Source organism: Drosophila tropicalis, unplaced genomic scaffold (assembly GCF_018151085.1).
Source record: "Drosophila tropicalis isolate 14030-0801.00 unplaced genomic scaffold, ASM1815108v1 contig_463, whole genome shotgun sequence".
Taxonomy (NCBI): domain Eukaryota; kingdom Metazoa; phylum Arthropoda; class Insecta; order Diptera; family Drosophilidae; genus Drosophila; species Drosophila tropicalis.
The window spans coordinates 3037251-3064115 of record NW_027172929.1 but is presented as its reverse complement, the minus strand read 5'-3'; the positions used below and the strand labels follow the sequence as shown (position 1 = coordinate 3064115).

At 38.3% G+C, this 26865-nt stretch overlaps 6 protein-coding genes across 6 annotated transcripts in view; 4 read left to right on the top strand and 2 right to left on the bottom strand.

The window, feature by feature from the left end:
• kst (spectrin beta chain, non-erythrocytic 5 kst) overlaps positions 1-13353 on the bottom strand; it is a 35539-nt gene extending 22186 nt beyond the window's left edge. The window contains exons 1-2 of the mRNA XM_068286997.1: positions 13205-13353; positions 12096-12336 (exon numbers count right to left, since the gene is read on the bottom strand). The gene's annotated coding sequence lies outside the window, so the exon portion shown is untranslated. The remainder of the gene's footprint in view (positions 1-12095; positions 12337-13204) is intronic.
• A 233-nt stretch (positions 13354-13586) lies between these two features.
• Positions 13587-15073, top strand: LOC137574425 (osteopetrosis-associated transmembrane protein 1). The gene is made up of 3 exons (XM_068286725.1): positions 13587-13971; positions 14034-14218; positions 14288-15073. The coding sequence occupies exons 1-3, from the start codon at positions 13647-13649 to the stop codon at positions 14660-14662; spliced, it is 885 nt and encodes a 294-aa protein (XP_068142826.1). The 5' UTR covers positions 13587-13646; the 3' UTR covers positions 14663-15073.
• Positions 14985-19335, bottom strand: Ythdc1 (YTH domain containing 1). The gene is given in 4 exon segments (XM_068286724.1): positions 14985-17941; positions 18052-18519; positions 18522-18947; positions 19174-19335. Coding segments are annotated over 3 exon segments (2136 nt in total). The 5' UTR covers positions 18931-18947; positions 19174-19335; the 3' UTR covers positions 14985-16682.
• Positions 19336-19410: 75 nt separating this feature from the next.
• LOC137574422 (uncharacterized) lies at positions 19411-21894 on the top strand. The gene is made up of 4 exons (XM_068286723.1): positions 19411-19499; positions 19569-20444; positions 20515-21303; positions 21364-21894. Exons 2-4 carry the CDS (start codon positions 19595-19597, stop codon positions 21864-21866), a joined length of 2142 nt encoding a protein of 713 aa, XP_068142824.1. The 5' UTR covers positions 19411-19499; positions 19569-19594; the 3' UTR covers positions 21867-21894.
• Positions 21895-22273: 379 nt separating this feature from the next.
• Positions 22274-23683, top strand: LOC137574543 (membrane protein BRI3). Its single transcript, XM_068286897.1, has 2 exons — positions 22274-22459; positions 22535-23683. Exons 1-2 carry the CDS (start codon positions 22390-22392, stop codon positions 22828-22830), a joined length of 366 nt encoding a protein of 121 aa, XP_068142998.1. The 5' UTR covers positions 22274-22389; the 3' UTR covers positions 22831-23683.
• A 225-nt stretch (positions 23684-23908) lies between these two features.
• On the top strand, positions 23909-25646 carry Ids (iduronate 2-sulfatase). Its single transcript, XM_068287072.1, has 4 exons — positions 23909-24109; positions 24180-25206; positions 25273-25446; positions 25507-25646. Exons 1-4 carry the CDS (start codon positions 23990-23992, stop codon positions 25644-25646), a joined length of 1461 nt encoding a protein of 486 aa, XP_068143173.1. The 5' UTR covers positions 23909-23989.
• The last annotated feature ends 1219 nt before the right edge of the window (positions 25647-26865 follow it).

Here is a 26865-nt window from a genome sequence, read left to right as displayed (position 1 = left end):
CATCATCATCATCATCGCTCGCCCTCGATGAAATAATTTTTGGCTACTGAATTTGTTCATTGGTTGGCATGCAAATGTTTCCCAGATGAATTCAAAACCTTTCAGAAGCAAAATTGGCTTTGAAATTTGTCCGTGAAATTTGTTGTTTGTTTATTCTTCCTAATTACAATACCAATCCCAATTAACTGTTTTTTTTTTTCTATTTCTATCGGTGGGAATATAACTTTTTGTATAGGTTTCAAAACCAAAGCCCATCCAAAGGGTGTGGAGTGGTTCAAGGGGCAACAAAAGTCCATCCAAATAGTCCACTGATGACATCATTTAGCAAATAGAAATCTCTGTGAGTGTAGACAAAGAATGGTTTTGCAGCAGCTGCTGGTTTTTTTTTTTTTTTTTTTTTGGTTAAGCTTGTGCCATTTAACAACAGGGAGTCGGTCGGTCGGTCGGTCGGTCGGTCGATCGCTGATCACTCCAACACGCTTTGGGTTGGTCGTCATTCAAAAAATTTCACTTAACATTTTTCGCTTCTTTCTTTTTCGCACAATAATAAAAATCAATTAAAATGACAAAAACACTGCAAATTTTACCCTTTAGAATTTATAATGGGGCGTTGTTAAATTTTTATGAATTTTAATCGATGCCAAGTCATAGGCAATCGATTCATTAATTATATCTAGTCTCAGAAGAGAGCACGCGTCTTAAAGTGTAATTAAGATTCGTTATGGCGGATATGGGCCTATTAAATTGAATGGTTTCTGTAACAGATGAGGCGCTAGATTAACCCCAAAGAGGGACCCCGCATCACATTAGGTGTATGAGAAACTGGTTTGCACATCTTTGATTGATTTCCTTTTATTTGTCATAACCTACGGACGGTCAGCTAGTCAGTCGGACAGTCTGTCTGTCAGTCTTCTAGAGGGAAGTGCCAGACAATTAGAGTTTTCAAAGAATTAGCGACTCGACAGTGGAACTGTAACTAAAATGCTTTGATTAATTATGGTCCAAGTTTCTTGAATTAAACATCAAATACATATATCACTGATATACAGTACATAAAATAAGGCTTCAACTCGAAATATTTTAGTTTGATATTGACAAAGTTAATAGTAATAGTAATAGTTCATAATATCATCAGAATCCAAAGGATAGACATCAATCCCAAGTCCTTTGCCATTCCCATAAGTAACTTATAGCAATTCTTATAAATACACAAACGAAAAGACAGAAAACGACTTTTGAAATTTTAAAGATTTTGATGAATTCTTAAAGAATAAGTACACTTTTGTAGACTTTCAGTCGAGACCTTCGGAATAATAGCCCTAGAAGAGTTTTTGGGAGCTCCTGAGAAAAGAATTGGCATTGCAAAGGGTATACAAACATTCTTTATGGCCAAAATAACCCACGTCTCGTTGGCGTCTTCTTAACCATATGCTGATTGTCTCACCCAAGAGGTGCTTTAAAGAACAACTTAATATAATTTATTCATAACTCATTGTCAGAGAACAGAAAAAACAAAAAATAAAAATTGTTAAAGTAGAGGACAAAATAAAATAAAATTCTTTCGATTTATTGATGATGTATGCCCAAAATTAATAAAATGTTGTTCACAATTGTAATTGAAAACTTTTTTTTTTTTTTTTTTTTTTTGTTTTGGGTTACGCAATGGGCAATGGCTTGCCTTTTGTTTTCGTTTTTTTGGATTGGAGGTTTAAAATGCAATATAAAATATTTGTTTTTTCATTAAACACTTTGTTGATCACCGTTAATGGTCGTCGTCTTCTGTAATAACAAACCGAGGTTTCTTCAGTTCAGTTAAGTTCATTTCGGTGTCTCATAAAAAACGCATTGAAAATCGTTTGAAATTCATTAAAAACCCAAAAAAAAATAAAAGACAATAAAACCATAAAACATTATAAACAAATGGATTGCCGAAAGAAATTGAGAAAATTGTTTTTCAATATAATTTTGATTTTGTTTTTTTTTTTTTTTTATGAGCTGTTAAGTGATGAGAGAGAGAGAGAATAAGCATTTTGATTTACTCTTTTCCTCTCCCTTGTAAAGGGGAAAAGTGTATTTTTCAGTCGTCTTATTGACTTGTTTACGTGGATTTTCAATTATTTGGAATTTCAGTTCACAGGCTTAGCCCAATTAAAAATTCATAGGGTTACCCTGTGAATATATATACAAATGTGTCATCACATGATTTCAATTAACACCAAGTTTGATATTGAAATAGTCAAAAGATAGAGTAAAGTAGAGTGGGGGGGGTTTAAAGGGGAATGGGGCGGGGAGCATTCATATCACTCTATTCTTCTCTTTAGCTGTCAAAAATGAAATTGGAATTGAAATTGAAATGTTTCCCATAAGATGTCAACTTGTAGACGAAGATCTTTTTTTGTTTTCTTCATTTGCTTTTTTTGATTGTCGGTATTTTGTTTCCCTTGGTACATTTTAATTAAAACTAAAGCAGCTGCTGATAGGAAATACATACATACATACATACGTAGGTCGTCGTCGGTTTTTCTATTACTTTTGAAAAGACCTTCCCCTAGTTACCCAGTTGAAAGTTTCTCGAGATAACAAATTATTTTGGGTTCGGTAACTTCCTGGGGAAACGGAAATATTTTAGAATATCCAACCAACACTTGGTAACCTCCCCCAATAACAACAACAATGAGTGACTGAGTGCTTAAGAAGAAACAAAAAAAAAAAAGTGTTAGATAATTGTACAAATATTTAAACTTTAGCCATGAGTCGAGTATCTTTCTATGTGTATTTTTCATTAACATTTACAGAGACACTCTGAGTCACATTATTATTATATTTTGTTCAGTTTTGGTTTCGATTTCACACGTGTTGGTTGATTTTTTTTCTATATATGTATGTACATATGCAAATGATCTGAGATTAAGTCATGACAACGAGAGCGAGAGAGAGACTTAGAGGAAATGGTCAAGTGGGTGGTAGATATGGGCTTATTTTAGACAATGCCTATTAATTAGAGAATCCCCCGAAAATATGAATGCAGATGACAGATGATTTCATTTTTTTTTTCCACATGTTTCTAATTTTTGAAGGGCTTTACAATAATCTTCATTATAAGAGCTAAAGAGAAAGTCTCTCTCTCACTCTTCGAATGACATAAAAAGAAAAACAAAAACAAGAAACATAACTAAGCAAAACTTTGTGTCGATTGATTGGGTAGGGCAACTTTGAAAACAACAACAACAAAAAGCCAACTCAAAAATTGAACATTATTTTTGGTATAAAAATATGATAAGCCTCTAAGAATTTCAGTCATAAAAAATGTTAAACGAAAAAGAGGAAGTCAAATATTTATTTAAATGCCAAGCGAATTTTCTTCCCTTGCTTTTTCAATATAATTTTGATAAGATCATGTTTGAATATATTAAAACTTTGTTTGTATTAGCTTAACTTTAATTCCGAGGGGGATGAAATTGAAATTAATTCAGGCTTCTTTTCAATATTAGACCATTTCAAAATCATTTTTAATAAAAATCTCATCATTATTTTAGCAGAATTTCCAAGCTTCTTTCTCAAATTCCATGTAACGGTCTTGGAAAAGGTTTTCGAAAGGGTCTGATAAAACAAATCTTAAGATTTTCAGTAATATCAATTACATCTTTGCCATTTTTGAATACAATATTGCATTTTTCTATGTATAAATAAAAAACATTTCAATGATTTTTTGAATTTCATAACTTTTATCGATTGATTTTGTTCAGCATTTTCGGATTTCCATCTTTATAAACTGAATATAACCTTTTATTATATGGGAACAGAATATGTATCTTTTTGCCTTGCGGCATAAAAAAAAAAAAAACATACAAACATAAACATTTACATACATACATACATATGTATATTTTTTTTTGGTAGTCTCAAGACTTCACGCTACAATGCTAAACAGACGAAACAGTTTTAAGAAAACCGGTAAAAAACTCAAAAAGAAAAACAACTCCAGCTCCAAAAGAATTTCAGCTCCACCACGTAGCTGACGTCTCTGTTCTCCCGCTCTCAAATATATACATATGTATATATCTATATAGTAATTGTCTGATGTCAGCATTTAAGCAAATATTTTGTTATTTAAGCGTGTAATTTTATTTTGAGATGGAACAAAAGAAAATAAAACGAATTTGTAACTTTATGCAATCGGATGACTTTTTATACTAAATCAATATATGTAGTTGTAATAACTAATTGTTAATGCAGTTGTTGCAGTTGTTCCTCAAGGTTAAATGCAAATTGATTGAGAGTCACACGAGAAAGAGAGGCTGAGCCAGAGACAGAGATCAAAATGATCTCGACTCGATGAGTCTAGACTCTAGATGGGGGTCTCTCTTTGGCGTTCACATTCCCAGCTAATTAATCAACTTAGTTTTATACTATTCTCAAGCTGAGTCATACTCAGACAGACATACTTGAATGTTTTATTTCATATGTATGTGTTTTGTTCAAATTTACTGCTGACATCATTTTTAGCAGCGAATTCTTTTTTTTTTTTTTGCTATCAATTTCTGCACTTTGCAGTTTTTGTCACATCAATACTTCTTCTTCATTTCGTTTTTGCAATACTTTAAAGTTTATCGCATTTGTGGAAGTGATAAGACCCCAACAAGAGGGCCCAACACTGGGCACTATCTTTTGGAAATAAATAGATCTATATGTGTATATATAGAAGTTGAAAGATACCGGTAAAGTCCACTAAAGGCAAACTGAAAGAAAGTCATAAATTGCTTGTAAAATTAGCTTTTGAGCTAAGTCACCTTTTCCGCTAGGCTAAGAAATAATAAAAAAAAAAAAAAAACCAGAACCTTAGCCTCATTAGACAGATAACATTGCGACTTTCTGAGTAATTTTGCTAAAATAAAACAAACGAAAAGAAAAATAAAATGGGTACCTGGATTACACAAAGACAATTCATTTTATTTTTGCTTTTGTCATCATCATCATCATCATCATGATCGTCGTCATGATGTTTATCCATGAGAATTTTTGGCTAAAACGTTTTCACCGATCTACCGGTTGGTTGGACAGAGCAACGTTTAGGGCGGCCAATATATTGGTATTCAAGGTAAAAGTCTCCCCATGTGAAAGAAGTGGAACGCATAATGCCCATAACATAAACCAAAACACACACACACACACACACACACCGAGAGAGAAAAAGTACGCCAAAGTATGCCAAAATGTAGGTACCCACTACATTCTCGTATCGGATCGCTTGGGATTGGAATTGGTATGTTTATATGTATGTATATATGTATGTATGTATATAGGGTAGGGAGCCGCCAACCAAAGCGGCAAGACAACAACAGCAACAACAGGGCAAAAACAAAAAAGCCTCCAGCAAGGTAAGCCTTAAAAGAGGGCTCAAGCATGGGTTTCTTGTCACATACACTTGAAAAATTGGCCATGCAAATAATGCCTTGTGGCAATTGAAGGTATTACCTAAGATTAAAATATAAAAAGATTTACCCTAAGTCATGTTCATATGTGATTCTTTTAGGAATATATATAAAAATTAAGCGATTGATTGCCCTAAATGGCCATAAAAGAGAGTCTACGTTTGGGGGTTTAAATGCAGTCGAAATGCATAAACTTAAATTGGATCCAACCGGACCATTTGAAATCTTTCAAAACCCTTCTTTTGAAAGGTTATCGATTGCTGATCAATAGAGAACTAAGCTTTGAAAAGTTACATGAATCGTATTTCCGATTAATCATCATATGGTTCTTCAAATGTTTCTTCAGATGCGACTACTTGATGAGCTTCATAATAATTCCTTTTTCAATCAGTTTCGTCTTTTTCTAGAGTAATATTTTGATTGTGCTTTATACGAATCATATTTTAGTATGTGAAAGATTCATTTACATGTCTTCTCGTAATCAAGTACTTGAGGTAAATAGACTTAACAAGGTGATTTGTATTACAAAAATCCTCCATACGCTGTGTGAGCCGCAAGCTACACTAGAAATATGTTAAGATCGTGTCCTAAGGTTTAATAAATTCACCAATTGAATTATGTCACTGCCAATCTATGGCTAAGATGGTTTAAGAATTGAATTTGGAATTTCTTTCAGTGTAGAACTCAATCTTCACAGCTGAGCTGAGACCGTTGTTGGAACTGCTTTGAATATTTGGCATTTTCTGCTTTGCTCTCCTCTCTCACTCTGTTACGCTTTTTGATTTCGATCGATGTCGATGGTCGGTCGTCAGCAGCAGCACGTAGATATGTATGTATATAGTATGAAGTGTATATGCAAAGTACAAAAAAGAAAACAATTTACGAGTACAGCACATGCGCATTGTTCTTGAAACCCGTGTACTGGCTGGCTGGATGACTGACTTTCAGCCCATTCCTCTAGCCAGCTAGCTAGCCTGCTGGCATTAAGGAATTAAAATCAATGCCCCCACACACACACACACACACACACTAGCAGGGGGAATGTTGGGGGTGTGTGTGTGTGTGTGGCTATCATCAACATCAACACCTTCTTCTACCACATGTCTTTCGTCCCCCCGCAAGGGTCTTAGTCGTCGTCGTCGTCGTCTCAGATGCACAAATACAAAAGCCAGAAACCCAGAACAAGCGGCACTTTTATGGCTTCATATTGTATCTTCTTCTCGGTTCTTAGCCCTTTTGTCTTAAACTGTTTTGACTTGGCATACAACAAAATGTAGGTACTATAACAGAAACAATATAAACACAAAAAATGCTCTTTAAAAATCAAAATATCATTGAAATTTCTCGTTTTCTTGGGGCAAACAAGAGACCAAAATCTCAGATTGTGCTAATATACCCCCGCCAGGGTCTAGAAGGGCAAAAATAAAGAGAAACAATTACGAAATTCAACCGCTGTCGGTGTAAAACGGAAATAAAGTGCGCAAAATGTAATTAATTGCCCCAGCAACAACAATTCAACTTCAGGGAAAGAAGACCAAGATCCGATGTGGCATCCTTTCTTTCATCTCGATTACAAAGTTGCCCCTTCTTCTTTTGTCTCTGTTTGTTTGTATGTTGACTTTGTGCAACTAATAAACTAAATATTTTGATTCGACGCCATGCGAAAAACAACAAACAATGAAGAGGGAACAACAATTTGCTGCTGCTTGTCACAAAGATCATTAAATTCTTTTATTTCTCTCTCCCCCTCTCACTCTCATTCTTTTATTTTCTGTGTTCAAGATGATTGCCAATTTGCTCAAATTAAAAACAAACCAAACATAAATCAAGGTTAAAATGTTTGTAGATTATTGTGGACTGGAGTGGAGTGGAGTGGAAGGGAGTGCCTCTAGTGAAATAATACTGATAAGCTTAGACATAATTTTAACCACTTCCGTTTTTATATCCGAAATGTTTAAACTTAAAAAAAATGCCATGTCAAAGAGTAAAGACAGAAACAGAAGAAGTCTCAAAAAGCAAGTTTTCAAATGCTTTGAAAACTTGAAAATCGGGTAAACTGGCTGTGGGGTGCAAGGGGTTGAGGCGGGAACGAGGACGGGGGCGGTGCGACCCCAAAAAGATTGCCTGAGAAATTTCACTGATGGCAAACAAAAAAGAAGGAAGGCAACTAAAAAGTAAGTTTCAAGGTTGCCGCTTTAATCGCTGACAGTTGGCGTTGTCTTTGGATTCAGTTTTAGTTTCGTTGAAATTCAAAATCGAAAGCTAAGACACGAGAGAGATCTGAAAAGTGTTTTGAAATTCGTTTTCCTTATCGGAAGAAAATCGAGTAAGTTTTATGTTTTGCCAGAGTTTAAAGAAATGGCTGGAAAATTTATAGAATATAATACATTTTCTATCACTAAATTTAAGCGAAACGTTTTCTAATAATTTTTTAAATTAAACATTACTTAGAAAGTGTGATAAAATAAATATTCTAAAATTGTTTCTAGGATATGTTACACCATCTTTGAATGTCATTTTACAACACTAAAACATATGTATTTGCAACTTTTCGAAAGGGATAAAGGGATATCGAATAGGAATAGGATTTCATAAAGTTTTCTATATTTACATTATTATTTGTTTAGAACAGAGAACAAACAATTGATGTGTTTATTTTCCTTTCCCTATGAAGATAAATATCCCCTTAGAGGATGAACGAATATTAAGATTGTGGCCAATTCTATGAAGTTACTCGATTTTCCGGAAGATCCGGTGTTATAGATTTCTTGCAGTGCATTTACCGTAAAGATATGTAAGTTATTTATCGCTCACTCATCGAACGAGTGTTCGAGTGTTTGATCTTTCACATAACCTCAATTAAAAATTGAATTTCAGTGAAATTACAGGTCCTAAATGTAAACATTTTGTATCTCTTGTGTGTGTGGGTATTTCCTGCAAATTTTTCTGCTTATTGTTGTTGATAAGCTCTTAGCATATTTTTGGCCACACTGCATTTAAGACAGGCAAAACAGAAAAAAAAAAGAAAGCAAACCACGATTAACCAACCCAAAAAGAGTATGAAAGAAGGCGGGCGTGGAGGACGGGGATGGGGAGAGGTTTGGGGCGAGAGACAAGAACCAGTTTTCCGAGAAACTTGGTTGATGTTGTTGCAATTGTTGTTGGTGTTGCTGTTGTTGTTGTTGTAGCCTTGAATGTGCATTTCTGTGTAAGTTTTTTTTTTCCTTTGGTTTTTGGCGCGAGCTTAAAAAAAAATTTTTTCGTACAACAACAAAACACATTAAAAAAAAAAAATAATAAAAAAACGAGTTAAAGTTTTAACCAAGTTTTAGCCAAAAAAACAAAAAATATCTATATAATATATATATGTATATGTTTATATTTGATAGACAAGTGAAATGAGAGAGCTAGATGCTAGAGTTCAAGAGAGAAAGAGAGAGAGAGAGACAAAGAGGGAGAGAGCAACAGAATTAACCTGTCCAAGTATAAATGACTATTGCCTTCTCATTTGCTCATTCTCCTAGCGGTTTTGCACTTTGCTTACGGTTATTTATATATATATGTATATATTTGTGTGTGGCTTTTTTTTCTAATTGCCTTTTCAGCAATTTGCATGGGAGCTCTGACACACTTGGCAAACAGATCGCCAGTCAACCAATTGGAACTTATCTATTCTATTATAGAACTGTGTTTGTATTCCCCCTCTCTCTCGCTCTCTCTCTGTCTGTGTGTGTGTGGAATGGAGGTTAGGAATGCAAATTACTTTGGATAAACTATCTAACTATGTATATACATATATGACATAGTTGCAAAAACAAAAGAAAACCGATAGGTAATTGATATCTACCACTACTTATATAGTTTTATCTGTTTCTGTTTTACCTTTCCCACGCCCATTTTGCACTTTCCCCCCAAAGTTGTTGTCATCATCATTCAAAATCAACGTGTCAAGTGCCGTCAACCCACCTAGTGACCAGTCCCTGATTTCTTATCAACAACTAACAGTCAAAGCCTTTCAATGTCGCATGACATAAGCTATATTTAAATATATTAATTATGTATATTATATACATATATGGTTTTAATATTTCTAATATGGACTTAGTTATATACTATAAATGAATAAAAAAAAATTCATGCTGATAACAACAAATGCTATTCAATAATAAATATTTATAATAATTGGGTCTCAAAAAGAAAAACAGATTTATTTGTCATTGATTGAAATGAACTACATATGTAGATGAAGAAAAGGAATGCATTTTAACCCCATTAGAATGCAATACCGCATTAGACAGGAGTAGCAAATGGTACAGGTCCTGCGCCTAACCCCCCTCAGGGCACCATTCAGACCCTTGAAAAGTTCTTTCAATACCAAACTAGATACATTAACTGAACATTCTCTGATTCGTTTAACTTTCCCAAATTTCAAGCGATCTTTGTAGTGATCTTCTCAACCAAAACTATATTTGTAAAATAATCAACAACAAATGGTTTGTTAACAATACCTTTTATACTTATTTAGTAGGACCTTTTATTTACAATATGACTCAAATGATTTAAGATGTAAGTTTTACTTTTCCTTTGTTTTTACTTAAATGGAGGAGATTTTTATCATTTATGATTAAACAATCTTGAGTACAAGTTCAAATCAGTCAATTGGTCGGTCGTGCGGTCGGTCGAGTTGCTCTTGATTCACTTTACTCTCTTTTACTTAATTAAATGCAACAACTTCAACCCCAACAATTAGCCTGGTTTGTTGTTGTGTTTTTTTTTTTTATTACAATTATGGCAATTATAAAACTTTATCTATACAATGTTGAATGTGAAACACTTACATATTTGATTTACGAAATAGAGGGGCAAAAAAAAAAAAAAACACACACACAAATTGTACTAATTTTATTTTATAGATTGGCTTTGATTGATTGGTAAGCAGCGCCTTTTTTCAACTTGCCTACAAAAGGGGCAAATTGGGCAAATGTGATTGATTGATTGATTTGGAGGGAATGTGAGGATTAGGCAAGGTTGCCTAAAAGCCCAAAAGACAATATCATATGGAGAGATATCTCTATACATACAGAAATATGTATATTTCTATATCTGTAGACATATGTATGTATGTAGAAAAGTACAGCACACAAATTGAGCAAAATACATACATATATGCTTAAGAATGCCAGACCCAGACCCAGGCCGAGGCCCAGGCCAGACCAGACCATGGCCAGCTGCAGCAGCCGCAACGACTTCTAATTGCCATGAAAGGGAGAACAAACAACAATGTGCAGACAGAATGCATACAAGTGTGTGTGTGTGTGTGTGAATGTGTGTATGTAGGGGGAAAGGGGGCAAATTGTGAAAAAGAAACCAAAAAATGGACCAACTTGGTTTGGCAAATAGGAATTATGTTTCGCTTATATCCCCCTCTATATGTATGTATATCTCTCTTCCTCTCTCGCAATAAGGAGTGTATCGAAATAAAAGTGCAATAAAATTCTTTATGACATTCGATTATAAACATACAGCTAATATAGAGCTTAATTTAGTTCCAAGTCGATATAATCAGAAATTAATTACAAATAAACTAGTTGATTCCCGTTAGAAAGTTAATCAATAATATTAAATGCAGCACTAAATGAGAAGAATTATATTTTCCCAAACAATCGGTATGAAGTAAATGGCAGGGGGTTTTAGAAGCGCTGGATAGCTGGCTGATATTTTTTTTTTTTAATCCGTTGATGCTGCAGTTTTGTTTTTTTTTTTTTTTTTTTTTTGTTTCATCTGTATATTTTGCCGTCAGGGCATCTGTTGCATCTGTTTAAATTTATGGGTGGTCGGAGAGAGGGGGTAGGTGGAGGAGGGGGTTAAGGGCATTAGCATCTGACACTCTTTATCTCTCTTACTCTCTTGCTCTTAAGCTATCTCTTTCTGCGTTTAAGCGTAATTTAATTTACTAACTTTTTTTTTCTAGGAATGATTGTGATTATAGTAAGCGTTATTATTATTATTATTATGTTTTCTTTTGCTTTTTTTATGTGCAATGGCTCTCCAACTGTGCCGACCTAACGGGTTGCCTAATGAGCAAACTCAAAAGCGGAATGCGGTTTAAGTCAGCAAGTGAGCGAGAGAGCAAAAGAGATAGACATACCAATAGAGAGAGAGACTAAAACGTGCTTTGCCTAAGACCCTATTTAGCCTAGTTTATGACCGCAGAGAGCCAGAGAGAGAGCTAAAGACGGGCTTTAAACACGTCGCACCTGTAAAGAGACAGAGAGAGAGAGAGAGCGGGGAAGAGAAATTTCATAGTAGCACCGACTCTACTTCTACCCTGCTGCATCAGGTGTGAACTATGGCTTGGGAGGGGCCAAATCACCTACTCCCCCCCTTTTACTAGTAGTATCTCTCCCTCTCTCTCTCACACACACACACACTCTCTCAATATTTTATGCAAATTCCCAGCAATTCGACAACAATTTTGCCATTTTTTTTAACGACTTGACACGCAAAGGAATGCCCTTTTACAGTTTGAATGAAACTGGGTCCAAGACCAGATTATGTAAGACTTTTTAAGTGGGCGTGTTGTGTGCGTGTGTGTGTGGATGTTGGCTATAAAACTTAAAAGTTGCATTTTTTAATTCTTATTAGTATTTAATTGGTTCTTACCTTTGACAGCCTCGTAGTATCCCAAATCCAGCGTGAATGATTTATGTCAATATCCTTGGGCAGACAAAAAAACTATAGGTGTATTTTTGTATGTTTCTATCTCGTTCTCGATCGCTCTCTTTCTCCTTCTTCTTTCTCTTTCTGTTACACACACACAATCGCCGTGAATTGAATTTTTATTTATTTTTCACTCTATTTGCTTGTTTACGATCTTTCTCCTCCTTTCCCTCTGCAAATGATGCTGAAAGACCATAAGACGCGTAAGACACGAAGATGTTAAAAAAAAAAAAAAAAAAAGCACCAAGCTGAAGAAGTTGGTGGAAAAACCGGAAAGTTGTTGTTGTTCTTTTTGTTGTTGTTGTAGTTGAAGTTGATGAAGAGAAAGAACACAAAAAAAAAAAAGAAAAAAAAAATAAAATAAAAGAAGGGAAACCCATAGAGAGCAGCAACGAAATCGCTACACGCTTTCCGATCTAAACTCAACCGATTTGTTAAAGAAATCTAATCAATATAATTAAAATTCTATTTTAATACAGTGTATTTACACAGCTTTCAATTGATCCGGAATATACATACATATGTACATACATACATATGTATTTATGTACACACATTTCTATATAATCTAATTGGGAGACGCTTGTTATTCTGCCCAAACTTAATATATGTACACGTTTTTTGTTTTTAATTTTGCCAAAGAGTATAAAAACAGAAAACAAAAAATAAAGTGTTAAAGGCGCAAAGATGAAATCTTGAAAAAAATAGAGAATTGTGTATTTACAAAAGAAATTCCAGTTCTCGTAGTTTTTTGTTTCTTTTCATTTAGTTTTTGGGATGCTGTTTTAATTTATGCTTAAGAATTTTTGTCACTTGTTGCGCTAAGGTTTTTTTTTCGGGCTTGACCCTAATAACAAGCGTAAAACCAGATTTGAAGCTTGAGTTTTTTCTTTTTGGGTTAACAATTAGAATTAGCCGCGTTCCAAAACGCCGGCGCAACAGCGGCAACGCTAGCCAAGTCAACAACAAGAAATAGAGCAACAGGTAAAGGCAAATAAAAAAAAAAAAATGTGGAAATATATACACACACACGCGCGAAATTTATACGTTACGTTTTAGAAGAGATGGTAGAATTTCTGTAGTTTAATACGATATTGGCAATTTGAATTATGAATTAATTTTCTTTTCTCGTTTGGCACTTCTTTCGGTTAAATTTTCACTTTGCGTTGCGCGCTCATTTCCACCCACGTCTTTTCCACAAGAGAACAAAAACAACAATAAAAAAAACAACAAATCGAGTGATGGTAGCAACATCGATAAATCGACATTTCTTGAATATCGATACATACCGATGATCGATTTCGATGTTGCTGCATTTATCCGGTTCCCCATTTTTGTGATATTTAAATAGTGGGATATGTTAGCCCTAGATGGCGGCGCCACAGTGCAATGTGCAAATCATGTACTCCAGCCCTGGATGTATTTAAAATCTGGTCACACTTGTCCGGTCTTTCGCGCAAGTTTGTTTATATTTTATTTTTAATAAATGATAAAATGTTCAAAAAAATTCTGAGCTTTCTAATACTAGTTGGTTGTTGCCACAGCGCAATTTCGCATAACAAAAACAAGTCATGTGGGCATCTGCTACGCGAGCTGGCCGATTCACAAAGCAAATTTGTGTACTGTGTAACCAATCATTCGGTTCCTGTAGCTCTTTGTGTTGGCTGCAAGTCACTTCACGCAAACATGTACAACGCCTACCAGACTTTGTTGTCGATTAAGAACTGCTCGAACATCTATTTTAACACCGATCGTATTAACATAGTATCTACCACTCAGGAGGTGCTAACCTATATGTGGAATAAGGCCAATTGTGATGGTAAGTCGTCCATGTTGCTTCTCATATGGAATCTTTAAATACTGAAGCTATTTTGATTTCAGATTGTTTTCGGGGAAACCACACAGTACGCTATGAAGAATTGTGGAATACATTCGATGGTTGCCTGAGTCACCATCCTTTGTCCGGGTGTACTGATTGCAAAATCGACTACCTTACCTTAAATAATTTCTACCTTGAAATGGATAAGGCTAACAAGGGACGTGTGTGCTTTGATCTGCAGGACAGTGTAAGTCGAATATGGTTCAACAATGAATTGTCTAATTGTGCCAATACCTACGTCGTTGATTGCTTGCAGATGAATCGCACTCGCCTAAAATGGTCCGATGAATTAAAGTGCTGCCAGCGGGAAGTTAAAACGACGATATTCCTCATCACCGTGTGCCTGGTCGTCATTCTACCTCTTTGTATATTCTACAGCACAGCCGTCGTATTGACCAAACGACGTGAGGCTGAACACGGAGTGATTAATCATCTAACACCTGAACTAGAAGATCCTGCTCCATCGACGTCGGCCTTGATAACCGCTGCCGTCTTGTCCACACCCCAAGAGACATTGTCAGAGGTTCAAGCCCAAAATGAAAAATTAGCCGATTTAATGGAGGTGCCTCAAACAAAGGCGTTGCTTAATTTGTCAGACAGTGACGATGATAAACCAATACTTGATGGTTAATGTCGTTACTTAACCTATTTGTTATAAGAAAAGTCCCAAGTAATTCATTTTATTCGAATATTGAAAACGTTGGACTATGTGATAATTAATTAAAAACAATTTTGTACATTTATATCCATGCCATTACAAGACTCCACATTAAAAAAAAAAGCCCCATTACCATCTGTGAAAACGGGGAAACCCCTTTATATACATATGTATACTTAATGATGACTCATCAACATGGTCATTGGCATTTATTGCGAGTTTACCAACCACGAATTGTTGATACAACTAATATATATACATAGATATATATATGTATATAAGTTTTCTTTTCAAGTATCTTTTCATTAATATCGCTTTTATTTTGAAAACAGACAACTTTTCATTCACATACGATTTAAGGCAAAATAAAAACAAAAAAACAAATTTGGTCGACTTGTTTGCATTAGCCAAGTGTAGATCCTTAAAAGTCATATCATCAGTCTCAGAGTCTCTCTCATTTGGGTCTTGAATCCTCACTTGGTTGGTGTCCTCTCTCGGTTCTGCGGCTCTGCAATGAAAAAGCAAAGACAAAAAAAAAAACGTCCACATTCCTAGCCACCGTCCGAAATTGTCCGAAAAAAAAATCATCTACATACTTTACAGTCTGCTAAAAGCCTCAAAATTTTTGCTTTGGGTTGGGTTTTAGTTTTGTTCGTTTTGCTTGTTCTTGTTTTTGTGTTGAAATTTAAACTTGAAAATTTTGAAATGCAGTTTTGTCTCCTTTTTTTTTTTTTGAAACAGTACGGACGGGAAATCTATTGACTGGAAGGAGGTCTACTAACGATTAAGTGTGAGCGAATGAATGATTCGAAAATAAGTTTGGCTAAAATCTCTGAAAATGGGATACAGTTGAGATTGAGTGGGTTGGGGCCCTGGCGCTTTTTGGTGTGTCCTTACGATTAAATGTCGTTCTAAGTGTACATATGGATGCGGTACACATAAATAGATATGTGCATACATATGCAACTGGATACATATACAAATATGTACATATATATGTATGATATATAAATACAGTTAACAAATGGTTTTTGGCAAACTTTCTTCTCGGTTTTGTTTTGCGTTTTTTAATTACTTTGTTTTGGTTATTTGGTTTATACCAAATGAAAATTTTTGCTTTTTGTTTTGGTATAAGAAAGTCTCTTGGATTTCAATTGAATTCGATTCGATTGGATCGGATATTTCGATGTTTTCGATATTCCTTGGGTTTTCTGGTCCAACTCTCATTGTTTTTTTTTCTCTTGATTTTGCTTTTTTATTTATTTTTTTGGCTTTGTTTGACGGGGTTTGGTTTTGTGGTGGGCGGAAAGGGTCGAAGCACAGGGACCAAAATATTTAGGGGGGACAGCGGGACACACACACACACATACAAGTTGCACTGCTTTGGATTTACACAGTTTAAACGGTACGTTATTCTTGTTGTTGCTATAGTTGTTCTTGTTGTAGGGTTAGTTTGTTGTTGTTGTTGCAGTTGCAGTTACTTGTTGTTGTTTGGGCGTCTCTTGATTTCAGTCTTTTTTGGTTGGTGTTGTTGTTGCTTTTTACGTTTTTAAATAAAGTTCCACATTTTACATAATATTCTCTTATTTCATTTTTCTCATTTTTTTTTTTTTTCGTTTAAAATATTTTTTAATTAGATTGATTTTTCTGCTTGAATTTGAAATTTGCTTATTTCGTAAGTTTTGTTTAAATCTTATAAAGAGTTTTTTTTTTTTTTGCGGGGGTAGTAGATGTTGAGAGGGGTGGGTGGGTGTAAGGGGGTCAGAGTTTTCTTTTTTGTTTTTAATGGGTGGTCGATTGCAAGACAGACAAATAGTGAGTGAGAAAGAGTTAGGGGAGGGGCGGGATGATTGATAGAGAGAGAGAGAGAGTTGGAGTGTTGTGTATATCGATATAAGGGAGAGGCGAGGCGGCTCTATGCTGCTTCATTTCACACGCGCGCACACAATTTCTGGTGAGGATTACACAATTAGCCGATTAACAACAACCGATCTCAACGCCTGGTATCCCGATAACTTCGCTGGCCACCACGAAACGGACGCGAATCTCGCGAAGATCCACCGCCAACTCCACTCCGATTGCCGCCGCCGCCGTAGTCGCGTCGTCGACTGCCGGCTGAGCCATTATTATCCCGACTGCGATAGGAACCCGGACCGCCACCGCTGCGATCACCAGATCCTGAGGATCCACCACTAACGCCACCAACTCCGGCAGTGACTGCAACTCCAGTAGCCCCATTGCTGCCACCATTGGCCGCAGCACCATATACACTTGGAAATCCTGGAGGCGGAACTGTGGGCAAGCCCGCATTCTTCCAAGCGGCAAAGTCCTCATAGCTTGGTGCCTTGTCGAATCCTGGCGGAGGTGGCCGCATCGGTTGCGGTGGTGGGTAATCTGGCAGCGGTGGTGGTCCAGGACCATCGTAATAGCGCACAGGTGGCGGTAATTGTTCATACATTGATGCATTTGCACCGGGAGGCACTGAGCCGGCTGCACCCCCAGCCCCTGCCCCGGGCAGTGGCAGCTGGGCGAATGGTGGAACAAATGGCAGCGGTGGCAGCTGGCCATGCATGTTCCTCATGTAATCCGCCACATAGGCTTCTGCTGCAGCAGCCGAAGACATATAACGCTCCCACGAGGGCAAGGTCATGTCGCCAGCTGCGCCGCCACCAGGAGCTGCACCACCCATTTGCCGATAGGGTGATCCGTTCCTCTTGAAACCACCGCCTGGTGGATAATTATGATGATGACGATAAGGACGATGATGGTGATGAGGTGGTGGTCCTCCTCCTCCGCCGGCGCCGCCTCCGCCATGATAGCTCCTCTTGTGGCGCATGGGACCAAGCTGACTACCGCCTCCACGGACGCCATGTCCTCGCGAGGAGAGACTCCTTGGTGCTTTATAAATTACGTGAATACCCTTCTCCCTCATCACGCGTGCCGTCTCTTTGGATTTTCTCAAAATCGGCGTCAATTCAATCTGCTCATCCTCGGGGAATAGCCGACATAGTTCTCCGCCGATCTTCGGTTCAATTTCCTGTCCGTCTCGGCCAATCTTCACCGGCTTGCCCTCATTCCAGGAGTTGTGCAAATGCAAGGTGGCATTAAACGAAAGTTCCTTGCGGCAAATCCAGTCCAACTCAATAACACCTCCCAGAGCCTTGGGCGAGATGCTAGGGGGCAAAACCCAGGCAACTTGGGGAATGTCCCGACGTGACGGAGCCGCCATGCGAGCAAAACCGGCGAATTTACCTGTCGAATAGATTAAATAGACGGGATTTTGGGGGAGCGGGAACAAAACAAGATGGTATTAAATTAAACGATTGAATTCACAACGGATCAGAATGGAATCGATGGCTTACCGCTCTCATTAACGGAAAAGATCAGCAAAACATTTCTGGCCTCTTTAAATGCCTGATTCAAATTGGCATCGTTCTGGGGCAAAGTGGCCCATACATTCTTGCTCTTGGACAATTGGACATTATCACTATTATTAGACTTAATCAGAAAGAAACGTGTATCCCGAAATAGATAGTTCAGTTTGGTCATATAATCATAGGCTTTCTGTGAGTTGCCACCTGAAGCGCCGCCGCCGCCTTGATTATTATCATCTTTCTCAGGCGTTGAGCTCTTGGAGCTAGTTTTGCCACGCCCGCTGCCGGTACCGCCATTTCTTTTATGCTGTGTACCCGAATCCGAATCGGAGGATTCACTGTCTGACTCAAGCGCCGGTGGTGCTGGCGGCTTTTCATCTTCGGCATCGCTTACATCGGATTTTCTTTGCGACTCAGTGGGATTTGTTGTTGTGGATGTTGATGTTTTTTTGTGACGGGATTTTTGGACTCAAATTCTGCAGGTGGCGTCGATTTGGTTGATTCATTACTCGTTGTTGTTGTAGTTGTTGTGGTTGTTAATGACTTTTTTGTCTTGGATTCGCGTTGCTTCTTCTTCTTGGCACCGTTCAACTCTTCCTCTTGGGGCGAAGCCTCCCGTTTTGATTTCTTTTGTGGCAACTCCTTGACCTTGGCCTTGGTTTTCGTGGTTTTTCGCTTACCACTTGAGGATGGTGCCGTACTCACCGAGCTTATACTCGGCTCAGAGTCATCCGAGCTGGCCCCGCCATTCGATTCGGATGCCTCACTTCGCGTATTAAACTCAAAATCCTGCAACTCCTCAGCTATATCGGCTTCATTTTCGTCCAGACCAAGATGCACTGCGTCCAAGTCGGCCATGTCGCGCATTTGTTTACCTTCGTCTTCTGCTGAATGAGATGAGAATGAGGCATACATACACACACACACACATACACATAGACAGTCACATATGTATACGCACATATAAATATATATTTTATATATGTATGCACATAGTATATATACACGCACACACAACACACATACAGAAAATGGTAGAGAAAAAAGCCGATCGATTTGGACAGTGAGTAAAAAATAATTGTCTTCAAACACAAAATAAACATCACTCACTCGCCTATGGGGTTGGCAATTGGGTGCATCCAATACTTGAATAACTTTTAAAAATCTAATTCGGCTAACCAATTCGCTAAATTAATTCAATTTTCGTTTCTTGTAAAATTTACTTTTGCGTCGCTCAGAAAAATGCAGTTGCAGAGCTGCATTTGTGTACGAATCGAATAAAAGCGTACCGATAACCACGAGTAGTCGATAATTATTGACGCCGCCGGCGATAACAGGTTACCATATCGCTTACACCCGCTACAAAGAACCACACAATGGCAGACAAGATAACGGCGAGTTTTTGTGACGTCATTCATGCAACACCACCGACCCATGTAAGCATTTCTGACGCATTATCGGATTTCTTGCGCTATCTTCTGCATTTGCCACATGATGGCTTTTAGTTTTTGTTTACTCTTTTGCAGCCAAAATGTGCGATGTGAACTTATTAACGTTGCCCTTGCATTTGGTGGATAACAATGATCTGGAGCCACAACGCTGCTATTTACCACAATGTGTGTCCGGCATTAAAGCTACAGGCTGGTCCCGATGCTGGTTTTCCGATGGCAGTCATTCTATTTGCTGGGTCAGTCAAACTCGTGCGGGCAGCGAGACCTGTTGCTTCTTGGACAGCATGGTTAGTTCTAAGCCCCAGCTAGTTGTGACCAATCAGCATCTTACTCAAGTAGAACCACTTTTACTGGCCACAGAGACTGTCGACAAAGTTGCCTGCATGCTAACCATAAGCGAGAGATTCCTGCAAACCAACACTCAGATTTCTGTGGATGAATTACGAGAGGATTTACGCATATTTTTGCGTCATCTTAAACTAGCCAACAATTGTTATGTACAGCACGAACGGCTACAAAAGATAGGCATAACCAGTGTGCAAATATTACATGTTACCGGCCTGCAGGAGAATGAAATTTTTGAAATTGAAGAAAAGACTCCGCTGCTCATAGTGGATATCAAATTGGAAATGCCAATGTCCTTACGTGAACATACCAAATACCTAAGTTATAGCTTTGAGACGGTCATGGAGGTTCTGGAGGAGCAGTTAAATTTATCGAAGAGAAAGTATTCATCAAAAATCCTGCTAGTTGGTCCCATGGGCTGTGGCAAGAGCTCTATACTATCCGAATTCTTGAATCGCCAACAAGCCAATTGTTTTTACGTCACAGCATCCAAAGTGCTAAGATCATATCCTGGCGAAACGGAAGAGGAATTAAGAAGAGTTTTCCATGCTGCTGAGAGTTTTCAACAGAAACTGCGCCCGAAATGTAACCCACCCCCCAATTACAATATCAACATTCACCTTAAGATTAATTGTTCTGCATTTTTATTTTTCAGTACCCATTATACTGGTCCTGGAGGATCTAGAACTGCTTTGTCCAGCTTCTACCAAAGAATCCACAAACTCACTACGCATTTCTGCTGAACTTTATAGATTAGTGGACAATCTGCCACCAGGAATCTTGTGCCTAGCTAGTACAAGTTATCCAGATTTACTGCATGAGCAGGCTCGCAGGGCTGGGAGATTTGGTCAGGAGATCTCTATACAAATGCCTAATGAGGAGCAACGTAAACTAATTTTTCAGGATCTGCTCTGCGATTTAGAGTTGCCAGGCAATCTACTTGAGCATTTAGCTAAAAATACTCAAGGATATGTACTGGCCGATATGGCCTTGTTAGCTCGTCAAGTTCACCAGCAAATGTTGAAGAAAGACTTCTCCGAGTTGGAACACACTGTAAGAGAATTATTGCTAACCCATCAACCAAGTGCCTCTCGATCGACGGATGTACGTGTTGTGAAGATGTCCGATGGATTTGAGATTATAGGCGGCATGGAATCTCTCAAGAAAACACTTAGAGTCACGGTTCTAGCGGGTTTAAGTCAATCTGCTGCTTTTGCCCGTTTTGGCTTAAGTTTGCCCAAGGGAGTTTTGCTTTACGGGCCACCTGGATGTGCCAAAACTACCGTAGCCAAGTGTCTGGCGAAGGAGGCAAGCATGACATTCATTGCCACTTCAGCGGCAGAAGTATATTCACCTTATGTGGGCTGTGCAGAGAGATTCATATCCAGGATATTCGATACAGCTAGAAAAAATGCTCCATGTTTGATTTTTCTCGATGAGATTGGTAAGTTAGATGATCTAGAAAATAACTACATACCCCATAAATGAACCAAAATCTTTGCAGATTCCCTTGTTGGCCGTCGTACGACTACTGGTGCAGGGTCCGGAGGAAGTGGCCAAGTTCAAATGAGAATTCTTTCCACATTACTCACCGAAATGGATGGAATTATTGCCGGTCAAAATCAACATCATATATTGGTGGTAGCCGCCACAAATCGTCCTGATATGATAGATGATGCCTTGATGCGTCCCGGACGTTTTGATAAGCTAATTCATGTTCCTGCTCCAGATTTGGAATCTCGTTTAGCGTTGCTCAAATTGCAAGCGAAACGTATGCCATTCCATTGCGATGTGAATCTAGAAAATATTGCTCAGCTTACGTCGCGCTTTTCTGGAGCCGATTTGTGTAATCTCTGCAATGAGGCTGCCATTGAGTCTATCCAACGAGATTTCGATGCCACGGCCATTGAATGGCAGGATTTTGAAAAGGTTCTGAACAGACAGAAGTCATCGCTGACTCAAGCGCAAATCGATGCTTATTATAAGTTTGCTTATAAATTTCTGTAATAAAATTAACATTTTACGATTTTGACAATTAGTCGTCTGTCGGCTGTCATAAAGGTCTAGAAGTTTCTTGGCACACACCCTGTATTAGATTTAGATACCCTTCTCTTTCACATGCATGCTTTCTCTGTCTCTTTTATGTCAATTTGCTGGAGATATATGTATGTACATATGTATAAATGGGTTCTCTTTATATAATCTTTAGGCTGAAATTCTTTAAAATTCAATAATGAATTTTATTGGAAATCATTTATTTAATCTGCCAACATTAAAGACCAAATAATAAAGAAATAACAAGATTTAAAAAATAACTGAAACATTGTGCTAGCTATTCTTTCAGTGCTGCCTTAAAGTTAGCCAATTAATGGCTAGTTATAGCTGCTTTTAATTTCGATTGTTACTCAACACTAGCCAGTGATGAATTCCGATATTCATTGCGACTGTCAAATACTAATAAAAACAATAATATTAACAATAAACATTAACCAATAGAAGTGACTCACCGGGAAGAGGAACAACTGCCGCAATGGCAACTGATCCCAGAAAAGATGCAGCGCCGCCCAGCTATGAAGAGGTCATGAATAGCACGTCGGAAGGTAAAGTAAAGTTCAAAAGTTCTAGAAAAAGTACTTCAGGTGATCATTTTATGTATGTGCGTTTTTCTTTTTTAGGCCTCATAGCGGGAGTGCATCATGGTGGAGCGACGGCTCCGCCTCCAAATATGCATATGGCAACATATGGAGCATTCGAAACGACACCAGTGAGTGTGATTGTGCAGCCAGCGCCAGTGGCTCTGCCCACAGAAATTATTGTGATCGGAGGGTGTCCGGCTTGTAGAATTGGTTACCTCCAGGATACATATTCGGCATTGGGCCTTTTTTGTGCCATTTTCTTTTTTCCTGTCGGCTTGCTGTGCTGTCTAGCTATGCGCGAGAAACGCTGCAGTAATTGTGGAACCGTTTTTTAAAAATCAATCAGCCATTAAATATGGGTTAACAGATGGCAATTGGTTAGAAATGTATAGGAGTATAGGAGAAGAATAAAGGGGTCGGCTAAGGCAATACAAATTGGCATTCAAAATGCTCATCATCATAGAATATATGTATGTAGCTTTCCATTGTGACTAATTTTTGTTTTGTTGCATAGATTCCCAAACTATTATTCGTTGTTAATCGTTAGCCTTTTAATCATTAAACCATTATCTGTAAATATGTAAGCAGTCAGATTTATGTCAAGTCTCTCTCTTTATCATCCTCTGTCTTTTAGTCTCTATAAGAATGTTGCTATAGAAATATTCTCTCGGATTCTTTATGTATACATACATATGTATGTGTATATGTATGTCCATCCAACGTTGTTGTCGAGCCGCGCTTCCGTTAAATTTAATTGAAATATAATGGGGGAGGTTTTAAATTACGATGACCGTTTTACTTGTTCAAGTTGTTGCGAACGACTAAGAAACACCCTGTAAGTTTTGAACTCACAGAAAGTAAGGGAAATTCTTGTGATAGTTGCAGAATGTACTAAAAGTAGGTGAAGGAATTAAAATTATAGCCAATTGTTACACCACATAACCAGAGGGTCCTATTTTGCAATATTAAAACATAAACCAGGTGACTTAATCTAGAAAGGATTACAAACACATACATATATTGGATATATCTATAAACTCTGGGTCATACACATTCCTCTCCATATCGTAAAGATGGAAATATGTTTGTTATAAAATTGAAATTATCATTTTGGGGCAATTAGAACTTAATATCAATGTGTATAATCATAAATAAAAGAAATAGAAAACAAACTTTCATCTGTGGAAATGATGAAATCATTATAATTTCAGATGGCATAGATATCTATATTTATCTGCATGATTTAACTGATATGCCCACCTGTTGGGTTTCATGGTCGTAGGGTAAAATAACAAACACTCACCGGCGACCGGCAACATCCGCCGTGTCAGCATCTTTGAGATGGGCAGGCAGTCGCAAATGTCTCGCTTTATCGACATCATGTCTATAATTTGTTTACCGCTTTGCCTGTTGGTCCACCTTATTCTCCTCCTCTTGCTCTGCTCTGACGTGGGATCATCGGCAGCAGCAGCATCTGCCCCGTACAATGTAGTGATGGTTATCTTTGATGACCTGCGTCCAGTCTTGGGCGCCTATGGCGATACATTGGCCCGTACACCGTATTTAGATGGCTTTGCCAAGGGAAGTCATCTATTTACCCATGCTTATAGTCAGGTGAGTAAATGAGTAATGTTTGCCATCTTCTTTCTATTCCACTATTATATGTATGTTGTTTCGTTTTTAGCAAGCTCTCTGCGCCCCCAGTCGAAATTCTTTGCTAACTGGCCGACGTCCGGACACTCTGCATCTGTATGACTTTTATAGTTATTGGCGAAATTTTGTTGGAAATTTCACCACATTGCCGCAATACTTCAAAGATCATGGGTATTATACATATAGCTGTGGGAAAGTGTTTCATCCAGGTCTGTCCTCGAACAATAGCGATGATTATCCCATGAGTTGGTCAAAGCCGCCATTTCGGCCACGAACCGAACAGTTTATGAACTCACCAGTGTGTCCGGACCGCAACGGTATACTCCGTAAGAATCTAATATGTCCGGTGCAACTGCAAACGCAACCGTATAAGACTTTGCCAGATATTGAGTCCGTAGCGGAGGCTTTGCGCTTTATTGAATCGCATGGAAGTCAACAAAAGCAACAGCCATATTTCTTGGCCGTGGGTTTCCATAAGCCACATATCAATTTTCGTTTTCCACGACAATTTCTCCATAAGTTTGATATCTCCCAGTTCTTTAACTACACAGAGGATGATGTTAAGCCACCAGATATGCCACCAGTTGCATGGAATCCCTATACAGATGTCAGGGCCAGGGATGATTTTAAGCATACGAATATTTCATTTCCATATGGCCCGATTTCCAGACATCAATCGGCCCAGATACGTCAGGCGTACTATGCTTCTGTTTCGTATGTCGATGATTTATTTGGTAAACTAATTGCGGGTCTCGATTTGGAGCACACAGTGGTCATGGTACTGGGTGATCACGGTTGGTCCCTTGGCGAGCATGCCGAATGGGCGAAATATAGTAATTTTGAGGTGGCTCTGCGTGTTCCATTCATTCTGCGCACTCCGGAGTTCCCATTGAACGAGATGAGACGTTATCATGGCATTACCGAGTTGCTGGATGTCTTTCCCACTCTGGTGGACTTGGCCCATTTGCCAAGATTACCGCCATGCAATGGCAATCGAAATGTTCTCACTTGTGGTGAGGGCAAAAGCTTGTATCCCCAATTGAAGGGTTTGCATTTGGGTAAGTTGTGGCCCCCCAAAAGAAAAGGTATGCATTTTGAAACATGTATGTATGTACATATTTAAGGTGAGAACTATGTGGCATTGAGTCAATATCCACGTCCTGGTATGTTACCCACTAAGCATCCAAATAGTGATAAGCCCAAATTGCGTAATATCAAAATAATGGGCTATAGTCTGCGTACCGATCTGTATCGTTATACATTATGGATCCGATTTCATGCTCATAACTTTAGTCGAGGTTAGTTTAAAGGGTTTGCGATAAGTTTCATTGAGATGAAATTGAATTTGATGTTTGCAGATTGGAATGATATTTATGGTGAGGAATTGTATGATCATCGTTTGGATTCTGGTGAGGAGTTGAATCTGGTGCCAATGCCCGAATTTGATGATGTGCGTCAACGACTTCGACGGCGTCTGATCGAGGCCGTAGGCAGCTAGGAGGTATCTCTTACGCTCTCGCTCTCACTCTCGGATTTTTCTTATGAATAAATTTATAATAAAAGCACAACAAAACAACACAATGTTGTCTCTCACTTGGGGAGGGAGGAGGCAGATGGAGATGGTGATGAAGGAAATGGAGGAGGAGGAGACGAAGCAAAAATCTGGTCGCCATAATTGGAATTTAATACTTCCGGTTTGAATGCTGCACAACGACAGCGACATGAAAGGCATTGCCTGGCCTGGCCCGGCCTGGCTTGGTTTGGCTTGGGCTGCCTGCCTGCATATTTTTCGCTGTAATTCGCTGACAACAGCAACAATCCATCCCTCTCTATAACGCTCCCCATCCTCCACCTCAAACCACCTCCGCCACCATCACCACTCCCCCTAGCAGCCCCTAGTCCATTCAGTAAAAGTTCAGACGCTGCGCGCATGCGTGACTTGTGTCCATTGCCTTTTTGGTTTCATTCGTTCGTTGGCTGTTTTTTCTTTTTTGTTTTTTGTGAATTTTTGTGAATGAAATTTCATTCAACGTTGGCGGCGTTGCGTTGGCGTTGACGTTGACGTTCACATTGGCGGTGCGACGACGACGCTGACGCCCAAAATTGGAGACAAAAAAGAGAAAAAAACACCAAATGAAACCTCCAACTGGCTTTCCAATCGACTGTTGCCAGGCAAGTGAAAATGCTGTTGGCTTTTCGATAATTAAATCTGTCTGACAGTTGATGGAAAACGTTGTCCAAGTATGTTATGGCTGGCCATAACACTCCCTGTGTCCAAAGGGTTGCGGTTTCAGGAAAATGTGTTGCATGGCATTCTGGACCGCTTGATGGTGGGCTAATGAGTCCATTTGGCCACTATGCATGTGCATACGCTGCGTATGCGTAATATGTGTGCATGCGGTTAGGCCAATGTTAAATCAGCGGCATAACCACTGTGAGTTGGCTAAAATTAAGGTAGCCATTTGAGAGAGGTCCACTCAGGCTGCAAATCATTAAAATTTGAAAACTCATCAATGAATCCAAATTGGCTACATCCATACATTCGTCTAATTCGCATGCCTAAACATCAATTGGTATTTTCATGATGTCCTTGCCAAATTTCTTCACTTTTTTTGCATGAAAAACTAAAAATTTTGTTAAATTAAAGAAAATCTTAACAGATAGTTGAGACTAAACCTCTTTAAGGATCATCTATGTATATTTGTATGCCCAGATCT

Coding starts and splice junctions, on each gene's coding strand:
- LOC137574425 (XM_068286725.1), top strand. CDS start 13,647: ATGTTCAAAAAAATTCTGAGCTTTCTAATACTAGTTGGTTGTTGCCAC. Junction 13,972..14,033: donor GAATAAGGCCAATTGTGATG/GTAAGTCGTCCA, acceptor TTTTGATTTCAG/ATTGTTTTCGGGGAAACCAC. Junction 14,219..14,287: donor GCTTTGATCTGCAGGACAGT/GTAAGTCGAATA, acceptor GATTGCTTGCAG/ATGAATCGCACTCGCCTAAA.
- LOC137574422 (XM_068286723.1), top strand. CDS start 19,595: ATGTGCGATGTGAACTTATTAACGTTGCCCTTGCATTTGGTGGATAAC. Junction 20,445..20,514: donor ACAGAAACTGCGCCCGAAAT/GTAACCCACCCC, acceptor TTTATTTTTCAG/TACCCATTATACTGGTCCTG. Junction 21,304..21,363: donor GATTTTTCTCGATGAGATTG/GTAAGTTAGATG, acceptor AAATCTTTGCAG/ATTCCCTTGTTGGCCGTCGT.
- LOC137574543 (XM_068286897.1), top strand. CDS start 22,390: ATGGCAACTGATCCCAGAAAAGATGCAGCGCCGCCCAGCTATGAAGAG. Junction 22,460..22,534: donor CATGAATAGCACGTCGGAAG/GTAAAGTAAAGT, acceptor TTTCTTTTTTAG/GCCTCATAGCGGGAGTGCAT.
- Ids (XM_068287072.1), top strand. CDS start 23,990: ATGGTTATCTTTGATGACCTGCGTCCAGTCTTGGGCGCCTATGGCGAT. Junction 24,110..24,179: donor TTACCCATGCTTATAGTCAG/GTGAGTAAATGA, acceptor TTTCGTTTTTAG/CAAGCTCTCTGCGCCCCCAG. Junction 25,447..25,506: donor TGCTCATAACTTTAGTCGAG/GTTAGTTTAAAG, acceptor TGATGTTTGCAG/ATTGGAATGATATTTATGGT.